Below are 25,608 nucleotides of genomic sequence, written 5' to 3' on the forward strand. Positions count from 1 at the left end.
CCGGTCAATAGCTGTCGCAAGCTCCTCTCCGCTTTCTCTACCAGCAGCTTCTTTGTCTGGGTGGCCGATGAGAGGGGGAGAAGGAGAGCGGATGAGAGGGGGAGAAAGGGAGCGGATGAGAGGAGGAGAAGGGAAGCGGATGAGAGGAGAAGAAGGGATGCCGCTGAGAGGATCATTAGATGTGATCCCTTATACCCGCATGGCGCCCCAGCCAGCACCTACCATGCTGTCCATGATCTCTAAACCCCACTCCCTTGATATAGCTCACAGCCTAAAACTAATCTAGTTAGAGCAGTTGCCTCCATGCCTCTCTGACGTAAACACTTGGACAAGTGCAGCTGCAGATCCAGTGGAAGGGGGGTGGATCGCCCCTCTAGTAGCACTTCACACATCTTTCAATTGCTGCTGAAAGGTCGAATATACTGAGTTAAGGGACGGGGCCAAACAAGGCCAACCAATCAGAGGGGAGGGGCATGGCTATGCTAAATCTCCCACCTCTAGAACATCAACTTACACAGTCCCTGACTCGGCCATGTTCTACGTCTCCAAAATCAGGCTATGCTGGGAGCCTGTCACCCTCATCCCGCACATCATACAGTCAAGTTCATAAATATTGGGACATCAACACAATTCTTATATTTTGGGTTCTATACACCACCACAATGGATTTGAAATGAAACTAACAAGACGTGCTTTAACTGCAGACTTGCAGCTTTAATTTGAGGGTATTTACATCCAAATCAGGTGAACGGTGTAGGAATTACAACGGTTTCTATATGTACCTCCCACTTTATAAGGGACCAAAAGTAATGGGACAATCGACTCAAAAGCTATTTCATGGACATGTGTGGGCTATTCCCTCGTTATTTCATCATCAATTAAGCAGGTAAAAGGTCTGGAGTTGATTCTAGGTGTTTCATTTACATTTGGAATCTGTTGCTGTCGACTCTCTATATGAGATCCAAAGAGCTGTCACTATCAGTGAAGCAAGCCATCATTAGGCTGAAAAATCAAAACAAACCCATCAGAGAGATAGCAAAAACATTAGGTGCGGCCAAATCAACTGTTTGGAACATTCTTAAAAAGAATGAACGCATCGGAGAGCTCAGCAACACCAAAAGACCCAGAAGACCACGGAAAACAACTGTGGTGGATGACAGAATAATTTTTTCCCTGGTGAAGAAAAACCCCTTCACAACAGTTGGCCAAATCAAGAACACTGTCACAGAGGTGACTTTAGTTCCTGCAAGTATTGGCTCAGCTAGTCAAGGAGGCGCGGAGTCTAACACGCCGCCGGTATTCACCAGGGACCCCCGCAAGGGAGTTTGGACTTCGCGGCGAGCGACGTGCAGGTCGCGGCCCTTCCAGGTAGCTACTTGCGAGGAAAGGGCAAATCCGTAAACGTACAGGCCGAGTCAGAACCAAGCGGGCAGATAAGGTACAAATTCAGGAGGCAGAGGATAGTCAGCAGGCCGGGGTCAAACCGAAGTAGCAATGCAGGACACAGGGAGAATCCAAAGGCGAGGTCAGGAAGCCGGGTCAGTAACAGGAATCAATAGGATGTATACAAGTAGAATGTATGGCTGGAACGCTGGAGGCTAGATAACTAGTTGCTCTGGCATCCTAGTGATGTCAGAGCAGGATATATATAGGAGGTCCTTCATGCTCATTGGTGGACAGTGATTCGGCGGTCAGACAGCTGGCCGCCGACAGGAAGCTTCAGCAGCGCGTCCCGTTGTCATGGCGACGGGCGCGCATGCGCACACCGCCGCCGGAAGATGCGTCTCCGTTGCCTAGCAACGGGACGCTCAGGGAGAGTCAGACGTCCGTCCCTGCTTAGCGTGGAGGCGCGGGGACGGCGTCTGACAAACACTCTCCAGGAGGTAGGTGTATATGTGTCAAAGTCAACAATCAAGAGAAGACTTCACAAGAGTGAATATAAAGGGTTCACCACAAGATGTAAACCATTTGTGAGCCACAAAAACAGGAAGACCAGATTAGAGTTTGGCAAACAACATCTTAAAAAGCCATTACAGTTCTGGAACAACATCCTATGGACAGATACAGATGAGACAAAGATCAACTTTTTAGGACCTGACCCTCAGCTTACAACGTGAGAAGGGGAACACCTGAGGAACCACACCTGCATGGACAACCAGCGCCTGGAGATGTTCATCACAGTGAGGACTCAGGGTTCCTCTACACACAGTGACACCATACATGTATACACACAGTGACACCACACATGTACACTCAATGACACCACGCATGTACGCAACAGTGACACCACGCATGTATGCAACCGTGACACCACGCATGTACGCAACAGTCACACCACGCATGTACGCAACAGTCACACCATGCATGTACTCACAGTGACTCCATAAATGTACACACAGTGACACTATACAGGGAACTATATACACCCAGTGACAAAATACAGATGTATATATACACACAGTGGCACTATACAGGGCTCTATATGCAGACAGTGACACTATACAGGAGTACAGTGACTCTATACAGGGGTCTATATACAGACAGTGACACTATACAGAGGTTTAGCTAGTCACAGTGACAGTATACAGGGGTCTATATACACACAATGACGCTTTGCAGAGGTCTATCTACACATAGTAATAGTATAGTATACAGGGATCTATATACAGACAGTGACACTATACAGTGCTCTATATACACAAAATGACACTATACAGAGGTCTATCTACACATAGTAATAGTATAGTATACAGGGATCTATATACAGACAGTGACACTATACAGTGCTCTATATACACAAAATGACACTATACAGAGGTCTATCTACACACAGTGACAGTATACAGGGGTCTATATACTGTACACACAGTTTCACTATTCAGGGGTCAATATACACTAAATGACACTATACAGGGTTACTACATAGTAACACTATACAAGGGTCCATATACAGACAGGGACACTAATCATGTGTATATATATATATATATATATATATATATATATGTTAACCCGTGCATGATACTCATGCATTCTAGACAAATCAAGCTACTTAAGGTGGTAAAAAGGTTCTTGTCATGCATTTGGGGCTAGTCCAGGCCTCCTCAGGGGAAGAGCGTTACTTCCCGACGTAAGCGCCCTTTTTTAGCGTGGTTTTGTCCACATGTGACCACCTCATCATTCTTCTCCATCACCTCATCCTTCATTTTCATCGCCACATCTATCCAGATGTCTATCCAGACACAGGGATCTCTCTCAGCGGTCCTGAGTATCACACTCCTCTCACTCTGTCACCCCCGGCAACCACCAACCACTCCCCACTGTCACCCCTGGCAACCACCAACCACTCCCAACTGTCACTTCTCCTTCAAGAAATATATATATTTTTTTTTTAAATCTTTATAAACACTTTTAACAATTAACAAATTAAATTAACAAATTAAAAACATCTTAGTATACCAAATTTCAGCCCTTTCTGAATTTTTTTTCCCACACACACTAAGAATTTAGTACGGTCAGTGTATAACTCCGCCCAGCAGGTGGCGCTGCAGCTTGGTTTTATTTTTTCAACACAGACAGACTAACACACGCCACTAGACATTTATATTATAGATATATATATACACACAGTGACACTATACAGTGGTCTATATAAACACAGTGCCACTATACAGGGACAGTATACAGATGTCTATATACACACAGGGACACCGTACAGGGGTCTGTATATATACAGGGTCACCATACAGGGGTCTGTATAAACACAGTGACACTATCCTGGGGTCCATATATCTACAGTAACGCTATACAGGGGCCTGTATACACACAGGGACCCTATACAGGGGTCTATATATACACAGGGATGCTCTACAAAGGTCTATACACAAACACACACACACACACGGACGCTATACAGAGGTAGAGTGACACTATACAGGGGTCCATATACACACAGGGACACATTACAGGTGTCTATATACACACAGTGACCCTATATAGGACTCCATATACCACAGCGCCACTATATAATGGTCTATATACACACAGGGATCTGTACGCACACAGGGACACCGTACAGGGGTCTGTATGCACACAGGGACACCATACAGGGGTCTGTATGAACACAGGGACACCGTACAGGGTTCTGTACGCACACAAGGATACCGTACAGGGTTCTGTACGCACACAGGGAGACCGTACAGGAGTCTGTACGCACACAGGGACACCGTACAGGGGTCTGTACGCACACAGGGACACCGTACCAGGGGTCTGAACGCACACAGGGACACCGTGCAGGGTTCTGTAACTGTACAGGGTTCTGTCCGCACACAGGGACATCGTACAGTGTTCTGTCCGCACACAGGGACACCGTACAGGGTTCTGTCCGCACACAGGGACACCGTACAGGGTTCTGTCCGCACACAGGGAGACCGTACAGGAGTCTGTACGCACACACTGACAATATATAGGAGTCCTTATGCACATGGTGACACTGTACAGGGATCCATATACACACAGTTACACTATATAGTGGCATGTGAGAGCATAGATGGGCATACAATGTGGTACATTAGATAAGGTTGTGGGCATACATAGTAGCATGTGAGTGAAAAGCTGGTGCACATATGTCACAGAAAAGCTTGTGGAGAGTTGGTGGCATGTGAGTGAAAAGCTGGTGGGGTTTTGGGGTGGCGCGGGACAGAAAAGCTGGTGGGCATATGTGGTAGCATATGAAGGAAAATATGATGAGCAGGGTGTGGTATGTGAGAGAAAGCTGGTGGGCATATTGGGTGATATGTGAGAGTAAAGCTGGTTGGCAGGGGTATATATGTGAGAAAAAGACATGCACAGAAAGACATACAACATGGGTGGCAGAGGCATATATAATAGAGTAATTTAAACATGCTTGTTTATTAGGGATTAAGAAAAATCGTGAAAACTAGGTGGGCCTAGCGGTTCCTATCTGCCGTCAAATTTTTCTGTTCATGTTTCCGAATTTGATATTATAAATATTGTTAATTTTACAAAAAGCTATGAAATTCCATAGACAAAAAAACGATTAAGGCTTGTTACACTTACACACCATCTAAGTTGTAAGAAAACTATTGAAACTCTTCCACTCAAACTCCAAAAAGCATTGAAATTACGACGATTAAAGCAGAAGCCTTAATGGACGTGTTCCTTGCACAATACAGACATGGTGCCATCACATCCTGCGGTTAGCTGCAGATTCAGCACTATCATGGAGTAAGATTGCTGTCACTCACATTTTCTTAGTTTACCTTTATCGTAGTTTATAGAGATGCTCAGGCTCGGTTCCCCGAGAACCGAACACACCCAAACTTAGCAGAGATTAAAGTACCGAGCCGAGCCGACTGGGTACTTTTGCGCGCCCTCGGAATTGAAAACGAGGCAACGTCATCGTTATGTCGTCTGATCTCGGATCTTGCGAGCTTTGGATTCTACAAGTACTGCCCTCCACGTCGATCCAGCGCCATTTCACAGAGGGACACAGAAGGGGTAGCACAGTTCTTGGCAGTCAATAGTGCAGTTGGGCAGCGTCATAGGTAGAAAAGAAAGAGGAGGGGTAACAGTATTCTTCAAAGTCTCCAGTGACATTCAGAAGAGCTCCATTGCTAATTGTCATTGATGAAATAGAAATAATAGGTCTGGCAGGCTTGGTCTTCTAAATCTGCAGTCTTTATTTGAAAGTGTATGAAAATAATATTTTCACCTGTGAGGTGGTCAAAATTGACTTGAAATGAGTGTTATTGAGGTTAATAATAATGTAGGGGTAAAAAAAAGCAAAAATATGTAATTATAGCAAAAAAAAAAAAAAGGGATTTTAGAAAGAAAATCGGGACCCAAAACCAAAGCCAAAACACTCAAGGGCGGTTTTGCCAAAACCAAAACACGAAGTTAATCCAGATCCAAAACCAGAACACGGGGGTCAGTGAACAACTCTAGTAGTTTAGGGCCTGGGTGTCTTAGAAAGAGACCGTAGAGCAACTTGATAAAAAGTAGAACTCCAAAAACCCTGCAGAGCATTCCTCCTTCCAAGACTGTGCCTGCTCCTAATAGATACCTGCAGAACATAACGCATCACCAAATAGTATCTACTCTCAAAAGATCCCTGCAGAGCATCCTTCCACTGAACATATTGCCCCCACCTTGTTAGGAACTCCAGCAGCCAATGCCACAAAACCCAGAGTCTGCTCCGGAAGTCTGGTGTTCACTGTTTCACCTAGTGGTGGGGACAGACTTGGCCGCAGACTAACGGAGGGTCGTGAGATGGGTACCGGCTGCGGAGAACCCAGGAGTGAGGAGTAATGGCAGACAGCGAATCCAGTAAACTAACCGAGGTCAGAGGTCACTTGCAAGCAGGAATAGTTGGTAAACACGCCAATGGTCGAGGTCACAGGCACGGTAGCAAGATCCAAGATCCGGCTGCACTACCTGCCGGGGCGCGCTGTTTAGAAAACTCGGCGTCCGACCGTTGCGCAAAGGTCGGAGCCGAAAAACCGGAAGTGATGCCCCGGTCGTCATGGAGACGGCCGGGACGTCGGGAGGAAGCATAGAGTCAGGCACCGCCGCGGCTCCTAACAGTACCCCCCTTGAGGAGGGGTTAAGGAACCCCGACACCCAGGCTTACTAGGGAATTGCTTGAAGAACTTCTTTATAAGTTTCTTCGCATGGAGACGCGTTTGAGGAACCCAGGACCGTTCTTCAACACCACGATTCTTCCATTGAACCAGAAAATGGATCTGACCTTGAACTCTCTTGGAATCAAGAATTTTCTGAACCACAAATTTCCTGGGACCATCTAGATCTGAAACCTGAGAACTTGAAGGCTGAGAATGCTGAGACTGGCTTGGGTATAACACTGGTTTAAGAAGAGAGCAGTGGAAGGTGTTAGGAATCCTCAAGGAAGCAGGGACTTTCAACCTGAAGGCTACAGGGTTGATTTGTCTAGTGATCGTGAATGGTCCAATGAACTTGGGCCCAAGTTTCTTGCAGGGTTGTCTGAGCTTGATTATGCGAGTTGAAAGCCAAACTCTCTGCCCCACTTTGAAAGAACAGGATGTACGGTGCCGATCAGAATTTTTTTTAGAGAAAAATGAGGCTCGTTTTAAAGAGCACTGAACTTTCTTCCAGATACTTTTGAGATCTGTGGTTGTGGAACGTCTCTCTGGAATACCAGCGGACCTGAGCGAATATAAAGAATTGGACCTGGGGTGGAAACCAAAATTACAGTAGAACGGAGAAGTATGAGTGGATGAGTGACAGGAATTGTTGTACGCAAACTCTGCCCAGGGTAACAGAGAGGACCAGTTGTCGTGGAATTCTGTGGTGTATTTTCGTAGGAACTGCTCCAGGGACTGGTTAAACCTCTCAGTTTGGCCATTAGATTGAGGGTGGTATGTGGATGAAAGGCTGATTTTGATTCCGAGAAGGGTACAGAAATATTTCCAGAACTGCGCAACAAACTGAGAGCCACAATCTGAGACAATATCAACAGGAAGACCATGGAGTCGAAATATATGTTGGACAAAGAGAACAGCCAGATCTCTAGCGCTGGGAAGTCTGGTTAGCGGTATGAAATGGGACATTTTACTGAATCGATCTACAACCACCCATATGGTGTTATGTCCTGCAGAGGATGGGAGATCAACGATGAAGTCCATCGATAAGTGTAACCAAGGTTTTGAGGGAATGTACAACGGAACAAGCTGGCTTGAAGGAGAGTTCCTGGGTACCTTATTCCTTGCACAAGTCTCACAGGAGAGGACAAAGTCTCTGACATCTGCAGATAATGAGGGCCACCACACGGCACGAGAAAGAATTTCCAATGTTTTATGGATTCCAGAATGCCCGGCTGTCTTGTTGTCATGTGCCTCAGAAAGGACCGCTTTTCTCAAGTGGACTGGAACAAACACAGTTCCCTGGAGTGTTAGCAGGAGCTATTCTTTGGAATCTATGGAGTGTCATACTTAAATCCTGAGTTAATCCGGCATGGATTATAGAGGAAGGAATGATAGGCAGAGGATCAGAAACAGGAACGTGATGCGACATAAAGCTCCTAGACATAGCATCTGCCCGGACATTTTTAGAACCCGGTCTGTATGTAATTACGAAATTGAAGCGGGTAAAGAAGAGTGCCCAGCGGGTCTGTTTGGCATTCAACCGTTTGGCAGACTGGATGTAATGTAGGTTCTTGTGGTCCGTAATCACAGAGATAACATGTACCGCTCCTTCTCCTCAAAGGCCCATTTAATGGCCAATAGCTCTCGTTTGCCCACGTCATAATTAGCTTCAGCAGTAGAGAATTTACGAGAGAAGTATGCACATGGATGTAAACGGTGAGTGTGAGGATCCTTCTGAGAAAGGATAGCGCCAGCACCGGCATCAGAGGCATCCACTTCTAATACAAAAGGAACATCTATATTGGGGTGTCTAAGGACTTGAGCAGATACAAACGCTCTCTTTAAGGCTTCAAATGCAGTTACCGCCTGAGGAGGCCAATTAGTGGGATCCATTCCTTTCCGGGTAAGGGCGACAATAGGAGCCACTATATCAGAAAAACTGCGGATGAACCTTCTATAATAATTTGCGAAGCCCAAGAACCTCTGCACAGCTTTGAGGTTGTTGGGTTATACCCAGTCGAGAATGGCTTGGACTTTAGTTGGGTCCATGGAGAAGCCAGCACGGGAGATGATGTATCCCAGAAATTACACCTTCTGTACCTCAAATTTGCATTTCTCCAACTTGGCAAAGAGATGATGGTCTCTAAGTTTTTGGAGAACCCGCTTAACATGACTCCGATGCAAGGACAGCGACTGAGAGTATATCAGGATATCATCCAAATAGACAACCACGAAGTGGTCGAGAAATTCACGGAGAACTTCATTAATCAAGTTGTCACGGCTCTCAGATGTATTCCACAATATTATTGCACAGAAACGGTGGTGATGATGGTAAACTTAAATATTTATTGTAAATACAGGCAGGGGTGGATCTCAGTGGCTGAAGGGCCAGGCAAGGGATGAAACAAAATGTCCAGAAATAATATTGAAAACAAAAGTCTTTTAAACTTGCCAGGCTCCAGAGATGCAGAGTGAAGTCAGAGTGAAGTCCAGGTAATTATAAATAGCAAAATCCAGGGCTGTAACATACACAGAGTTCCAGAGCTGAAACACATGCAGATATCCAGAGCTGTAACACAAGTAATGATCCAGAGCTGCAACACATACAATGGACCAGCAAGGAATGATTGCCACAGGTCAGTCTTTATGGTCTGATGATCAGCAAAACACTTAACAGCTGAGTGAGGACACACAATCCACATAGCGGCCACTAGTGGTGAAAATGCAGAACTGCACCTGTAGGGACTTAGTGCAGAAAAGCATCAGGCCATAACACAAGTTTTGAAATACAGCAGGTGCATTGCTGAGGCCAAATGGCATGACCAGATACTCGTAATGACCGGAGTGTGTATTGAATGCCTTCTTCCATTCATCTCCCTCTCTGATGCGGATGAGGTTGTATGCTCCACGGAGATCGATTTTGGTGAAGACGGTGGCACCTCTTAAATGATCGAATAGCACTGAGATGAGAGGGAGAGGGTAGGTGTTCTTGACTGTAATTTGATTAAGGCCCCGGTAGTCAAAGAAGCATCCGGCTCCTACAGAAGATTTAGATGGCCTGATGAACCCTTTCCCAAGATTTTCCTCAATATAAGCTTGCATGGCCTTGGTCTCATGACCAGAGAGAGAATACAAGTGCCCCTTGGGTAACCTGGAACCAGGAATCAGCTCGATGGCACAGTCGAAATCACGACGAGGCGGTAGAGAGTCAGCAGCTTGTTGAGAGAACACATCCAGGAACTCATGGTATTGAGAGGGAAGCTACTCAGGAACTGATTGCATGATACGGAGTGGCAAGGTCAAGCAGGACTGTTAACAATAAGGGCTCCAGTGAATAATCTCTCCTTTGACCCAATCTATAACGGGGTTATGGAGGGAAAGCCAGGGATGGCCCAAAATTAAAGGAACAGACGGGCAATCAATTAAAAAAAATGACAAAGCTTCCGAGTGAAGAGCACCCACGGTTAGCTGCAGTATAGGAGTCTCAAAAAAGATTTTGTTCCTGCTTTCCTGTTGTGACCCCGGCTTGGCGACTATCCCACTATCTGAATGACCCACATTGTACTTTGACCCCGGCTTGGCTACTACTCCTTTGGATTTCCCTTGGTACCGCATATTCCCGATTGGTGTGACCCGGACCGTCTGACCCTTCTACACTACACCGGCAACTGGCTAATAGGACTGGGACCTGCATACCCTGTGCAGCGAAGTCCAAACCTCCTTGCGGGGGTCCCTGGAAAACACCATTGGTACGTTAGACTCCGCACCTACTAGTTCAGGAGTGCTAATACCGGTAAGTGTTTTGCTCTGTTACATTCCTCAAACGGCCTAAGGCCTGACAGTTGCCTGCTGCTCCACTATCAATGAATGCAGACAAGACCACGGAACTGGCACCGAAAGTGACTTGTGCGGGAATCAGGACAGCATTCTTTGGGGAACCCATTTGCAGACCTAGGTGGACCTTCCCCTCATTCCCTAGACAGGCTCCTTTTTCAGGTTTGTAAGGACAAGAGCAAGGTGAAGTGGCCTTTACTACCAAAATAAAGACATAGGGCTTGTGACCGTCTTCTGTCTCTTTCCTCAGGAGATAGGTGATACGCCCCTGACTGCATAGGCTCCCCAACATCCGTAGGGACTGGGATAAATGCAGACGAAAAGGAAGATGCCTCTTTCTCTGTCTTCCTCTCCTTGATTCTCCTGTCAATTTTAATGGCGAGTTGCATAAGGCTCTCCAACGAGGTGGGGGAAGGATACTGCACAAGCAAATCTTTAATCTGCTCTGAGAGTCCTAGGCGAAACTGGCTGCGTAATGGCGGATCATTCCACTCGCTGTCAGGCGACCATCTTCGGAATTCAGCGCAGTATTCTTCTGCCTGACACCGGCCTTGCTTTAAGGCCTGTAGATGAGCCTCAGCGGAGGCAACTCTATCTGGGTCATCGTAGAGGAGACCCAATGCATTAAAGAAAGCTTCCAAAGATTGCATGATAGGACTTTACTGCGGCAAGGTGAAGGCCCAAGACTGGGGGTCACCCTGCAGGAGGAAGATGACAATCCCGACTCTCTGCTGTTCCGAACCAGTAGACCGAGGTTTCAGCCGAAAGTAAAGCTTGCAGCTTTCCTTGAAGTTCCGGAACAGGGTTCTATTTCTGGAGAATCGGTCCGGCAAATTTAACTTGGGTTCATCGGCGGGACCGGAAATGGCTAGTGTAGTCCAAGAGTCCTCCTCTTGAGCTGACAACCACTGGGACAATCCCCGGACCATCTAATACAGGGTCTCAACATGACCCGTCAGGGCTTGAAAAGGAGACGATTGGGATCCACTTTCATCCATGCCAATTTTGAATGTCTGTTTATGGCCGGTTATAATGCTAGGAACTCCAGCAGCCAATACCACAAAACCCGGAGTCTCCTCCAGAAGTCTGGTGTTCACTGTTGCCCCTAGTGGTGGGGACAGACTTGACGGCAGAGAAGCCAGGAGTGAGGAGTAATGGCAGACAGCGAATCCAGTAAACTAGCCTAGGTCAGAGGCCACTTGCAAGCAGGAATAGTTGGTAAACACGCCAAAGGCACGGTAGCAAGATCCAAGGTACAGGCTAAAAGGTCAAGGGTCACTGGCAAACAGGCAGAGTCAAAGTCCAGGCAGGGGTCATACACAAGAAATCGATCCAGAGGTAGTCACCAATACGAAACAGGAGTGGCTCCTAGCACACCTGACAGATCCTTGTAAAGAATTCCTCCTTCCAATATTGTGCCTGCTCCTAAAAGATACCTGCAATGCATGCCACCTCACCAAATATTGGTCCTGCGGCTGACAGAGATCCCTGCAGAAAATCTTCCTATGTGTTTGGATTACACTATTGTGCAGCTACAATATTTCCCGCTAAAGTCTTGTTGGCTTTATGTATCCTTAAAAGTTAGCTTAGGGCTTGTAAAAGAATGCAATGGCAAACATTGCTCACTGAAAACCAAACTAAGCAGAAGTTTCTGCACCAATTTAATGTAATTTAACTTTATTGTTATTTTGTAGTTCTGCTTTTTAATGAAGTTGCTCTACTGTCTCTTTCTAAGATACCCAGGCCCTAAACTGCGATAAAGCTAAACTAAGAAAATGTAGTAGTACTGCATGTGTGTATTTTAGTGAACACACAAATCTGTGAATTAGCAGCTCCACCATTTTGTCAGTGACAGCAATCTCACTCCATGCTGAATCTGCAGCTAACCACAGGATGTGATGGCATACCATGTCTGTATTGCGCAAGGAACAATTCCATTAAGGCTTCTGCCTTAATCGTCTTAATTTTTGGAGTGGAAGAGTTTCAATAGTTTTCTTACATTGTAGATGGTGTGTGACAAAAATGGGTCAAACAAGACAACCAGCTAACAAATATTCTTTATCATCACAACCCTCTCTGGAAGAGGATTCTGATTCACAATCATCACAACAAGAAGAATAAGTCGTGGTCTTAGCTCCTTACTCAATCGCTGCAATGGCAAATACGGTTTGAAAATTGATCATGCCACAAATTAATAAGAAATTTGAAGATCTTTGAACATCACTGGACTCTACACATGCTGCAATTGAATCTAACACCCCCATAATTGCCAGTCTGGAACAGCGCACCAATGATGTGGAGGACTCGCCACATCCACGTCAATCAACAATTGACTCCCACACCAGGGCTTTTCAATTGATTACAGAAAAGATGGAGGACTTGGAGAATAGAAACATAGGGAACAATCTGAGAGATACCAGAGTGGATTAAAGGTCAACCCTTGGCACAATACTTGAGCCATACATTTCCTAGGTCTCTAGGCATTAACTTCGATGCAGAACCGATCCAAATTGAAAGAGCCCACAGGCTGGGCCCCGAGCGCCAAGATGACTCTCGCCCTCGTCTGGCTATTGCTAGGTTTCTGGACTTCAGGACTTCAGGGCCTAAGAGATGATATTACCGGCATACAGAAACCAACTACAATTGTCAATTGATGTTAGACACATCATGATATTTCAAGATTTCTCCGCCTCCATGGCCCAGAAAAGAAAATAATTCTCAACAGTGTGTTGGCACCTGGTTGACAACAATCAGCGATTTGCCCTCCTGTATCCAGCAAAACGTTGTGTTGATGACAATGGACATACAATGTTCTTTATAGACCCGAACAAAACCAAAGCTCATTTTTTTCAGGCTCGTTCTCTTTCACGATCACTCAATCATCATGATGATCCTTAATTAATATGCAATTTGTCACATAAAGTCTAATATTTTGCTTCTAGTGAAATCATCGATTCATATGTTCTGTTACTGACTCTTTAGGGTGCAGTTCTATACAGTTACTATTCTTATTCTTGTTTTGTTTATTGTTAATTCCCTTGTTTTGTGCCCTACTTGTTAAGTGGATGCACAACACAAATTTAACTGGTTGGAAAAATGAAAATGGTTTTGACTCTGAGGCATTGCTTCTTATAATGCTATTGTGTGCTCTATATTATTCAATTTTTATAGTAATTTTGTCATTCAATTTTGCATCTATTGATGGCTGCCGTGCGGGAACCTCCATATCTTCTGGCTCCTTCGCTCGCTGGGACGAGGGGTCATCCAATTTCAGATATGTACCTGCCTTATAAACAAGCCCATTGAGGGGTTAAGATGAGCTCTACTTCTTTACACAGACCCCCGCACAATTAGGTCACAACTTTTTTTTTAAACTAAAGGCCTGGAACATTGGAGGTTTAAACTCATCCATTAAATGTAAAAGGGTTACCTCATTCTTAAAAAAGACACACTCTGACATTGTGTTTCTACAGGAGACACACTTGAGGGCTGGGGACGACTCCACTCTTAAAGATAATTGGATAGGCGAGTGTATTGCTGCCCCTTATATAACAAAATTGAGGGGTGTGGCAATCTTCTTAAACCATAACATACAATATCCAATTATGGATAAACATTTAGACACCTGCCCCTGAGGGAGATTTCATTCTCTTGGACATTTCCATTTAAAACACTAGATTCACTTTATTGAATGTATATGCCTCTAATAATTGTATTACATTTTTTTTTTTAAGACCTCTCACTATGTTCATGCAAAAAGATACTCCAAAACTTATCTTGGGAGGAGACTTGAATACAGTTAATAACCCAACTTTAAATAAGGCCCCATCTGTATAACATCCACACTTAACTCAATGGCAACACATTCAGAGGCTAAAATCGTCTCACCAATTGTCAGACCATTGGTGTCTCTTCAACCCTACAGATAGGTCTTATACTCACCTCTCTGCAGTACATAGAACATTATCCAGAATTGATTATATATTAGTGGCAGACGCTCTGGTGACGCAAATACATTCTACACATTTGGGCAACATATTGATATCAGACCACGCTACGGTTCATATTTCAATTTATCATGCCTCTCTATCCTCTTTTGCTCGCCTTTGACTTTTCCCAGCTTATCTGGCCTCCTCTGAATTACTCTCACAATCACAACTTAATTTAGATTACCCACAAATATTATCGCTGGGAAAAGTGGGTAAGATCCTGGCTAACATGACTAGACAATGGAAAATAAAAAATTATATTACTAACCATTAAAAACTCCTCTTCAGGCTATATCCATGCAAAATCTGAAGCCATTGCAGACCAATTTTGTAAATATTATGAAGATTTTTATCAATCATGCCCAATTGATCCAATTCTACAAGACAAATTATTAAATGAAGCCCGCTTAGCAAAATTGACCCTAGATCAAAGAGAGATCCTTGATATGGATTTCACTCTAACAGAAATTACTTCCACAAGTAAGGACCTACGGTCTCACAAAGCACCAGGCCCAGATGGCTTTGCTGGTGAGTACTATAAATTGACACAATATGACATATCACCTGTTCTCATAGAATTTTATCAAACAATCCATAAACATACTCCACAATTTCCAAATTTTAATGAGACCCATACAATCTTTCTTCCAAAACGTAATAAGGACCCCCAGCTGGTGTCATCCTATAGACCTATCAGACTTCTCAATGTTGATTTCAGAATTCTGGCGAAAATTATAGCCACTAGATTTTTTCTAAGCTACCAAAATTTAATAGAATGTTTGTTTCATATCTCAGGCGCCACACAATGCACTCAAAAATGACCATAAACAAAAAGACAAATAATTGTCAAAAACATTATTTATTCTAAAATAGATCGCCACTTGAAATTGAACTCATTAATATGAATTGTCTGAAGATGATCATCAGACAATTCATATTAATGAATTCAATTTCAAGTGGCGATCTATTTTAGAAAAAATAATAATGTTTTTGACAATTATTTGTCTTTTTGTTTATGGTCATTTTTGAGTGCATTGTGTGGCGCCTGAGTTATAAAACAAACATTCTATTAAATTTTGGTAGCTTGGATATTGCTACTAATCTCTAGTATTACAGTGTATGAAACTGTTGGTGGATACATTGTAATGTGAGGCAGCACCGATTGCATTCATAGGGAAAGCGCTTCTTTCTTTACAATTACCCCATTTCTATACTAGATCTTTTCTACCTGATCTGTTGATGAGTCACCACCTGGGTTTCGTGAAGGGCCGACACTCTGTTAAGGGTATTAGAGCCGCAATTGCAGCTACGGTTGTATCTTATAATAATCCACAAACACAGGCTATGCTGCTTAACCTGGATTCAACACGATATTGTGGCCTCATCTATATAACGTACTGTCACGTTGGGTATTTGGAGACGCCTTTATCAGTCTTATTCGCTATTTTTACAATGCACCTAATACTACATTTCTTCTGAATGGCTTGTGTGGAAATAGGATAGAGATGCGCCATGGTACACGGCAAGGTTGTCCACTTTCACCGCTTCTGTTTAACATATCTTTAGACCCATTATTATGCTTTTTGCAACAAGAATTTCAAGGAATCAGAGTTTTCCACCGTGAAGTTAAAATCACAGCATTCGCTAATGATGTTTTATTGTACTTGCCCAATCCTGATTCTTCACTGCGATTAATATTTAAAAAATAGATGAGTTTGGATCTCTATCAGGATTATCTATTAATGTAGAAAAATCTACTGCTCTCTACCTTAGACCAGGAACCAATTGCCCAGCATGGGGCAGAGATATCCCATTTACATGGGCTACCAAAAAGTTTTACGTATCTTGGGAATCAAATCAGCAAAAACCCTTCATCTTTATATCATTTAAATATCTCAAATGTTATATCATCCATACCCGAAGAATTATGGGGTTGGGTTCATCTCCAGATCTCCTATCTAGGGAGGGCAAATTTGATAAAAATGGTGTCATTTACCAAACAAATGTTTTTTTATACAATGCCTGCCTCTTCTCCTCACTCAACGTGATACAAAATTGGTTAACTCACTTTTCCATTCTTTTATTTGGAATAATAAGAGGCTAAGGATCAGCTTGGTTGAACTGCAACAACCAAAGTCTAATTTTCCAAATATCACACACTGCACCACACAGCCTTACTTAGACACCTAAAAGATTGGTTACAGGGCACAAATATTTATACAGATACTTTGTTAGAAAGTAACCAATGTCAACTTGTTCTCCTTCTTACATATGCAGGGCCGGGACATTCCCCAAGATATAAAAGATAATCTTCTCTTATGGAATGCATGCAGAATTTGGCATATTTTGAGACATAAATTAAATCTATATTCTCATAACTCTGTTTTTCAAACGCTCACATTAAACCCTGATTTTCAAAATGGCTCATCCTCCTACTCTTTTGTAACTTGGAAAGAACATGGTATTACTAATATAGGCTGTTTGATGGATATTCCATATAAGTGACCCCTTACATATGCCCAAGCGGTAGAGAAATATAATTTTCTTAGTTCCTACCCTTTGCATATTTCCAGATACAGCACTATGTCACTAATATAATTAGAGAATTCTCACAAGATGATTGGCAGAACTCATTGGATTCCCTTGTGTCTCGTAGTCCTCCTCAATGTAAGGCTATCACCCTCCATTACAATTTCATCAGAGATCGAATTGACCTCTCTAAAGTTATAACAGGTCTTTCTCAATGGTTACACTTAGTCCTAATAGTAAATATTCTTCTGAAAAATCTAGAAGTTTCCTGCCGTTTGATACCAGCAACCATGCCTCCTGGCTTAAGGTTAAGACGTTCGCCACTGAGAATCTTGTAAATTATCTCCCCTTTACACCTTATTGGGCAATCCTGGGAATCCCACATAAGGGTCAACATGTGACTAGGTGTGGTAGACATCTACTTTTGGCCATCAGTGCAGCGGCTAGAAAGACCATTTTGCAGGTATGGTCACAACCTGGGACTCCTCCCTTCTTCAGTTCGTACCTTCAATGGTACGAACTGAGAATTTTTGCAGATGACCCAACCATTCTATTGTAAAATGGGGGTACTTTCCCGCAAGGCAGCAATAGAGCACATTAAGCATATATCTTTATCTTTTACCCCAACTATTAGAAGAATTCTCATATGTGTTATATACACTAATCATGGTTATATATGTTGAGAACATTATTGTTATATGGTGTATTTAAAATTATCTATTGTAATCCATAATAGATATTGATTGTACAATATTTCTCAATACATAGTCAATTAAATACTATGTCCATCAATATTGTATTCTATACTGCTTTACTTCAGAATGTCAATAATAAAAATAAGTTGAAAAAAAAAAAATTGGACTGTGGAGTAAAAGATGTTTATGCAGCCATCAGGAGTTTTATCTTTTTAATGACATTCTGGATCGCTAATTATGACCAAAAATGCTTTAAAAGCTAGTCTAGTGTCTCAATCCGGCTTTCGTTAATTGCATAAAATTGGCTATGTCACTTACTCTGGAAGCTGTCTTTGCCACCTTTCAAGTTATATAAGTTAGCATAATATCTAGAAAAAATGTTTGCTATACCACAAGAGTTAAAGATCTTTAAGCCCTTATCAATAAGATGTTTTATTCTGTTTTTGGCTTATTACCCTCTGTTTCCTGCCACATAGAATTTTTGCCTAAGCTTTATTTAGAGCATTTTGTGTATGTGTCAAACAGTTTATGCAGTTGGGTTCTTGCTTTGCTCAACTTTTCTTGAGTTCTTTAGATGGGCGAGATTTATTTTGAGATTCAAGGGCTATGAGTTTAGCTTCCAGCTCTTTTTGGATATGTAGGTTTGTTTTTTTGATTCTAGAACCCATCTGGATGGTTTAATCCCCTGACTACAGCTTTCAAAGGACACCAGTAGTTGAAGATGGAGTTTCTTCTTGGTGGTTAGTTTGAGTGTACAATACCAGTGCTTCTTTGAGTGCGGTTTTAGCTTCTAGTAGTGTTAGCAAGTATTTTGGCTAGCTTCATGGGCTGGGTTGTATGTATGTTTGGGATAGCTTCCAGGTCCATAACAAGGGGGCATGGTCTTACCATGTAATCAGGAGAATCTTGATTTTAGAAGTATTTTGTAAAGTATAGTTGTCTGACAAGATGAGATCGATACATGACTATTTATGAAATTTGGAATTATGAACTGAGAAAAAATATGTATAATGTCTCTCCTCTGGTGCACAGACTCTCCAGATGTCATACAGACCATAATCTGCAAGGAGTTTTGCAAACGCCATTGAGGAACCTATAAGACCGGGATGTGGTATTGTGGATCTGTCTAGTTTGGGGTCTGCTACAAAATGAAAGTCTTACAGAATTATTAAGCTATCCTCTTTGTGTTCATCAATTTCATAAAACATGTCCCTCAAGAACGGTATTTGTCTAGAATTCTGGAAATATATAGATACAATAGTTAACTGATTTCTGATCCTTAAAGGATTCCTAAAAGATAAATCTGCTGTTTTTGTCTTCTGTTTTAAATTTGGCAACCCCATTATGTTTGAGGGGACCATTGACTGTGAAAGTGGAAAGTCTAAAGAGAAGGGGAGCTTTAGCCAAGAAATGGGTTTCTTGTATTACTACAATGTCAGCCTTATAGTTATATATAATATGGTCATTTATTCAATATGTATACTATATTGAATACATGACCCCCACCATAATAGCTCAGCAAAATCATTCTCTTAGACGTGGAAATACTGGGTCATTTATAATAATTTTAAATTGCCCGTGACCACCTATTAAAACTCCTTCTTTACCAAATTGGTTTAACTCTCTCTCTATACCCCCGCCTAGGCTTTACCCTTCCCCCTTTTTTGTAGTTTACTCTAGATATGTTTAGGGAGCTAAGCACCTTACACAGAAGTCTTCCTGGGGCTATTATTCCTGGGCACAGCACAGATGTTTGTTTATCACTATGTGCTTGCACATGTCATAGTGTACATAATGTTCTATTAAGCAACTAATAAGCTTGAAGAGCGATTGGGCAATCCCTTAAAAAATAATAGTGCAATTTCTGACTGCACATTGTGTGAGAATAATTGAGCAGTGATGTATGTAGTTTGTTATTTGTAGATCACAACACCACCCAACTAAAGTAGTTTGCTCTTAAACATGCCACTTTTTTTTTAATATAGTAAGCAACGTAAACAGAACAACATTGCTTAGTAAGGTTTGTATGCATCAGGGTTACAATCTATAATTTTTTATTATACTGTTAATTAATAATATTATCTATTTCATTTCTAGGTCATCTGATCAAGACTCTCCAAGGTATCTCTCTCTCTCTCTCTCTCTCTCTCTCTCTGTATATATATATATATATATATATATATATATATATACACACATATATATATAAATAATACAATTTGGAGAGCACTTCTTGTCTAGTTATTCTTTACTACTTGGTATTTCTCCCATGGGGCAGGCTTGTGTGTGTGTGTATACACACACACACACACACATATAATGTATGTACATTACATGGCCAAAAGTATGTGGACACACCCTCTGATTAGTGTTTTTCCATTACTTGCTCACCCATTGCTAGCAGTTGCATAAAATTATGCATGCAGCCATGCAATCTCCGTAGTTAAACATTTGCAGTAGAATGGGTCATACTAAAAAGCAACAACAGTTTAGCCATGATGTGTTCGGTGACACAAGCTTCCAGAAAGAGACCACTGAGTGCTGAAGCGTGTAGTTTGTAAAAATCATCTGTCCTTCATTGCAACACTCACTACAGAGTTACAAACTGCCTCTGGAAGCAACATCCGCACAAGAACTGTTCGCCCAGAGCTTCTTAGATTCAGTGTTAATGGCCGAGCAGACACACACAAGGTTCAAATTACCATGTGGAATGCCAAACATTGACTGGAGTAGTGAAAACACACAGTGGAAAACACATTCTCTGTGTTGCTGTATCACACTTCAGCATCTGGCAGTCTGAGAAACAAATCTGGATCTGTTGCAAGGTGAACACTTACTACAAGTAACTACTGTAAAGATTGGTTGATGAGAAATAATGATCTGGGGATGTTTTTCATGGATTGATCTGTGACCCTTGGTTCAAGTGAAAGGAAATCTCACCGCTAGATCATACAGAGAATTGTGTGCTTCCAACTTTATGGCCACAGTTTGGTGAAGGCCCTTTACTGTTCCAGAATGACAAAGTTCCCACTCACACACCGAGGTCCATCAAAAAATGGTTCCCCAAGTTTGGTGTGAAAGAAGTTGACTGGCCTGAAAAGAGCCCTCACCTTAACCCCATTGAACACCTTTGGGATGAACTGGAATGCCGACCTTAAGTCAGGCCTTATCGGCCAACATCAGTGCCTGACCTCACTAATGTTTCGGTGCGTGAATGGATGTGAATTGCCACAATCTAGTGGATAGTCTTTCCAGAAGTATGGAGACTGTTATAGGAGTAAAGAGGACCAACTCCACATTAGTGCTTATAATCTGGAATGAAATATTCGACAAGCACATATGGATGTGCTGTAAGGATGTCCATACTTTTGTCCATGTAATGATTATATATACATAAATAATCAGAGAGAGGTATTCCACAAAAATGTGTGTATTCTTAGTGTTTTTTTCTTTTAGGAATCTGCTGGAGCACAGTCCAAAACAAAACAGTTTGGCCCAACAAGGTTCATTTCCTAGTTCTCCTAATGGGTTGTCAAATCACTCTACATCGTCTTACCCACTTGAGGGTGTAGATAAGACATTTCTAGAAACCTATGATACCATCAAGAAAGGAAATTCAACAGACGATTCCAGTCAGTACTACTGTGATAAGGTATAGATGTTCATTTTGAGATCAAGGTGTCACAATTGACTGAAAGTAGATTTAAATTTGCTTTTATAGGATCATATACGTTACAAATCATTTTAAAGGTTAGTATCCTCTTTTACATTTAGCAAGTTGTAGACTTTGTCCTAGGCCTTTACCAAGTAAACATTGAATACACTTACAAATAGTACATAACATATATCTGTGAAACCAGAGATTACTTCTCTTATTTATGCTGGCTATTTGCAGCTGAACTCATATTGCATCTACTTCTGTTGGAGTGTATACAAGCAAAGTATTCAAGTATATTATATTAAAAACACTTAAAAATGTGAATTCGATTTTAAACCATATTTCACACAAATATAACCTGTGAATTAAGAAAATATTTTGTTACACAATGTTATACAGTATATCTAGAGTGGCATAGATGTATAACAGCTTCTTTCTGAACCTATTGTACCTATCTTTATCCCTGTTTTGTCATCTATTATGGAAACACACTTGCATCTCCATGGGGATCAATGATCCCTATACAATCTTCCATCTCTTCACCATTCGCATATCAAAAATGGAATAGAAGACACATAGGGGTAGATTTACTAAACTGTGAGTTTTAAAAAGTAGAAATGTTGCTCTAGGCAGCCAATCAGATTCCAGTTATTATTTATTTAGTACATTCTACAAAATGATAGCTAGAATGTGATTGGTTGCTATAGGCAACATCTCCACTTTATCAAATCCTCAGTTTAATAAATATACCCCATAGAGTTAATGAATGCCCAGGTCCATGTAATCTAAAGACAGACATCTCTTTCAGTTAAATAGCGATTGTATATACAATATCACATAACACTTATAGATAGGGTTGACGAGCTGTCACATAAATGTTTGTGAATGTTACAACATTACTTTTGGTATTGCATTAGTTTGTGTTTTATATTTAATGGCCTATTAGGATTAGGGCGGGCTATACTGATACCAAAGTCCCATCACTGTAAATAATACAGTAAACACAACACATTACAAAAGAGCTGCTTTAGATATTTGGTTCATGTCCATTAATAATCATACCACCAAACAAAGAATTTGTATATACAAGCAGTGCTTTTTTTGTAAAAAAAAAAGGTGCCGGAACTCACGTCTTATTAATCTTTTATGAAAAAAAATTAAAAATTATATATATATATATATATATATATATATATATATATATATACACATAAATTTACTCCCTTCCTTGCCCCTCACACACTTGACAATTGTTAAATAAAAATAATAACTCCTACCTCCTCCTGGTTGGCTGGCAAGGCTGCAGTCCAGATGACTGATGAAGTAAACGCAGGATATCTAGAGGGGAGGCCCCATATGTTAATTTAATAAAACAAACATAACAACTGGACATCACTCACCTGTTACACACTGACATGTCCCCTGCTGCGGCTGCCTACCAACTTTTCTCACATATGGCCGCTAGCTATTCTCACCCCTATTCTGCAACCTGGATTTTTTGTGGCCCTCTCTTTCCACCTCCCTCCTTTTTCTGTAGCCCTCTTTCTGCTCCCCTTCTTTATTCTGTAGCCCTCTTTCTGCTCCCCCTTTATTCTGTAGCCCTCTTTCTGCTCCCCCTTTATTCTGTAGCCCTCTTTCTGCTCCCCCTTTATTCTGTAGCCTTCTTTCTGCTCCCCCTTATTCTGTAGCCTTCTTTCTGCTCCCCCTCTATTCTGTAGCCTTCTTTCTGCTCCCCCTCTATTCTGTAGCCTTCTTTCTGCTCCCCCTCTATTCTGTAGCCCTCTTTCTGCTCCCCCTCTATTCTGTAGCCTTCTTTCTGCTCCCCCTTTGTTTTTCTGTAGCCCTCTTCTACTTTCGCCCCTTCCCCCTTTCTGTAGTCAGTATTACTTACCTTCGTTTCACTCTCCTTAGTTCGATCGCTGCTCCTCCCGCTGCCCTGCTTCCGGCCGACGGAAGCAGGACACACACACACACAGATGCGGTGCTGCACTGTAGCAGCACCGCAGAGAAAAAAATAAAATAAAAAAAAAGTTTAAAAAAAAAGGTGCCGGAACGCCGTTCCCAGCGTTCAATGGGAAAAAAAGCACCGTATACAAGCCATCTCAAGAGTAAGATATTGGGAACATCTTTTGTCTAGTAATTATTCTAATTGATTTCAACAGTTATATTACAAGTTTATAATATTTATGCAGAGCTGGTTTAAGGCTCTGGTGGGCCCCTCTCGTCTAATATGGCTTTAATGGGCAATACTGTGTGCACTACTGTTAGGTACATGCAGCTCTTCCTTCTCAAGCAGAGCAGTGTGAAGCAGGAGGTAGCTTCCATATGCACTTGCAGAAGGACCAAATCCTTCACTCAAATTCGGGACTGTCCCACCAGATTCAGGACAGTTGGCAGACTGTTCTGCTCTCTCTTACCACTTCTTGCAGCTTTCACTACCTGTGACTGCTGGTGTCTTTAGCTTAGTTGCTTTAGAAATCTCCAACCAATCCCCATCATTAGATATTTATATTCATATTCAATAAATAAACCTTCTCCCCAAACTCAGCCCCACATTAAATTAATAGCCACAAACCACCCTATCATAAATAAAAGGTCAATCACCTCACCTTAAATTAATAAGCTTTGCTATTAAATTAAATAGCCCCACAAATAAATGAATAGCATACACCATTAAATAATTAGCCTCCACACGCCACCATTACATTACTAGCCCACTCACATTACATATAATACATTTATAGCATTTACATTTAATAAATATACCTAATCAGAGCCGGATTTAGTCCTCATGAGACCCTAGGCAAGATACTGGTTTGAGGCCTCCCTCACTGAAACAATCCATAGCACTATATTTTTTTAAAAAAATATATTAACTTTTAACACCTACTAGAAAATATAATGCAAACAATGTTATACCAAAAAATACTAACTTTTAATTAAATCCTTACATAAAACAGAGTGCAAATAATGTTGCACAAAATTATTTCATAGCTTTAAATACCTTATATCAGACAAAGTGCAAACAATGTTAAGTTTACACTTTTCCTGATATAAGGTATATCCCCCGACGCGCTTTTCGCTAGTGCCTTTGTCAAGGTTAGGCAAAGCCACTAGCGAAACATGTGTCGGTGGGACGCCACGTTCGCTACTCCTGTCCTACAATATATGTTAAAGAAATAATCCTCTTATTATCCCATCTAAACTTATGATCAGTACTAAGTGCCAATGCAGGCAAAGTTAGTGTGAATGGACTAACCTGTATGAATTTATCCTAAGGGCTATGAATATAGATAGCTGTTTTCCTCAATTGTAGAATCTACCTTTAGCTTACTAACATACTTAGCAATAATATCCTATAGGGAATGGAACCTATGGAGAGAAATGTGCATGAGTAGTCCTTAAATAATAAAAAACAGTGAATGATATTAATTTGCTAGTTTAAGTTGGTTACACACACTACAGCAGAATAGCTGGCTACCTTTATCAACATAATAGTGAGGGGTCTGTTTAATCACCATACCAAATACCAACAAGTTGAGAATCTGGGTGGATTTAACTCCTTAAGGATGTAAATAAATAAAAGCTATTGTATATTAAGATATAGCAATTCTTATATAGGAAAAGAATAGTAAGCAGCTATACTTGATAGTAAGAGATCATCAGAAACTCTAATAATGGTTATATCGCTTGCAATAAGATATTATTGAACATACAACCATTATATGAATTATGATAAAATTCACACGGATGGAAATACTTTAATTGAATGTTCAAGCATTTTAATTCAATATATGTAACATTATTACTATAAAAGGCACTTAGAATAAATATTTTTAGAGGGTTATCAGTTTATCACAGATTTTAGGGAGTAGTGACGTGGCTAGCAGCCTTTGGCTGCCATTTTAACAGTTGTTATATATCTTTGGATGTTAAATTCCACTAATTTTTTTCATATTTCATTAAGTAATTTTATAGCAAAAAATAGAAACTTTCTAGTGCATTGTAATGAATAACAATAAAGCAGTAATGCCTATTTTATGTAATTGAGCAAACGAAAAAGTCTTGGAGTGCCGCAAGTTGACACATTTTCTCTTTTTTCTTACATTATTAATAAGCTATTGTATTTACCAGACATATTGCTGCCATTGTCATAGCTTTGTCCTCAACAGTTGCAAATATCAATATTTTTATAATAAAGCACTGATAGTAAAAGTGCTTTCAAGGTGCTCTCCAGTATGGGAATGTGTTGGCACAAA

The 25,608-nt window shown here is 41.4% G+C and overlaps 1 protein-coding gene across 10 annotated transcripts in view; it reads left to right on the forward strand.

Annotated features, from left to right (window-relative positions):
* The window catches only part of PTPN3 (protein tyrosine phosphatase non-receptor type 3), a 607,886-nt gene that overhangs the window by 272,237 nt on the left and 310,041 nt on the right, over nt 1-25,608 (forward strand). For all 10 annotated transcript variants that reach the window (XM_075212795.1, XM_075212800.1, XM_075212794.1 and 7 more), the window contains 2 exons: nt 19,789-19,812; nt 21,148-21,343. In XM_075212795.1, coding sequence (XP_075068896.1) covers nt 19,789-19,812; nt 21,148-21,343 — 220 coding nt within the window. The remainder of the gene's footprint in view (nt 1-19,788; nt 19,813-21,147; nt 21,344-25,608) is intronic.

The sequence above is a fragment of the Mixophyes fleayi genome, chromosome 5 (assembly GCF_038048845.1).
Source record: "Mixophyes fleayi isolate aMixFle1 chromosome 5, aMixFle1.hap1, whole genome shotgun sequence".
In the NCBI taxonomy this organism is placed as follows: Eukaryota; Metazoa; Chordata; class Amphibia; order Anura; family Limnodynastidae; genus Mixophyes; species Mixophyes fleayi.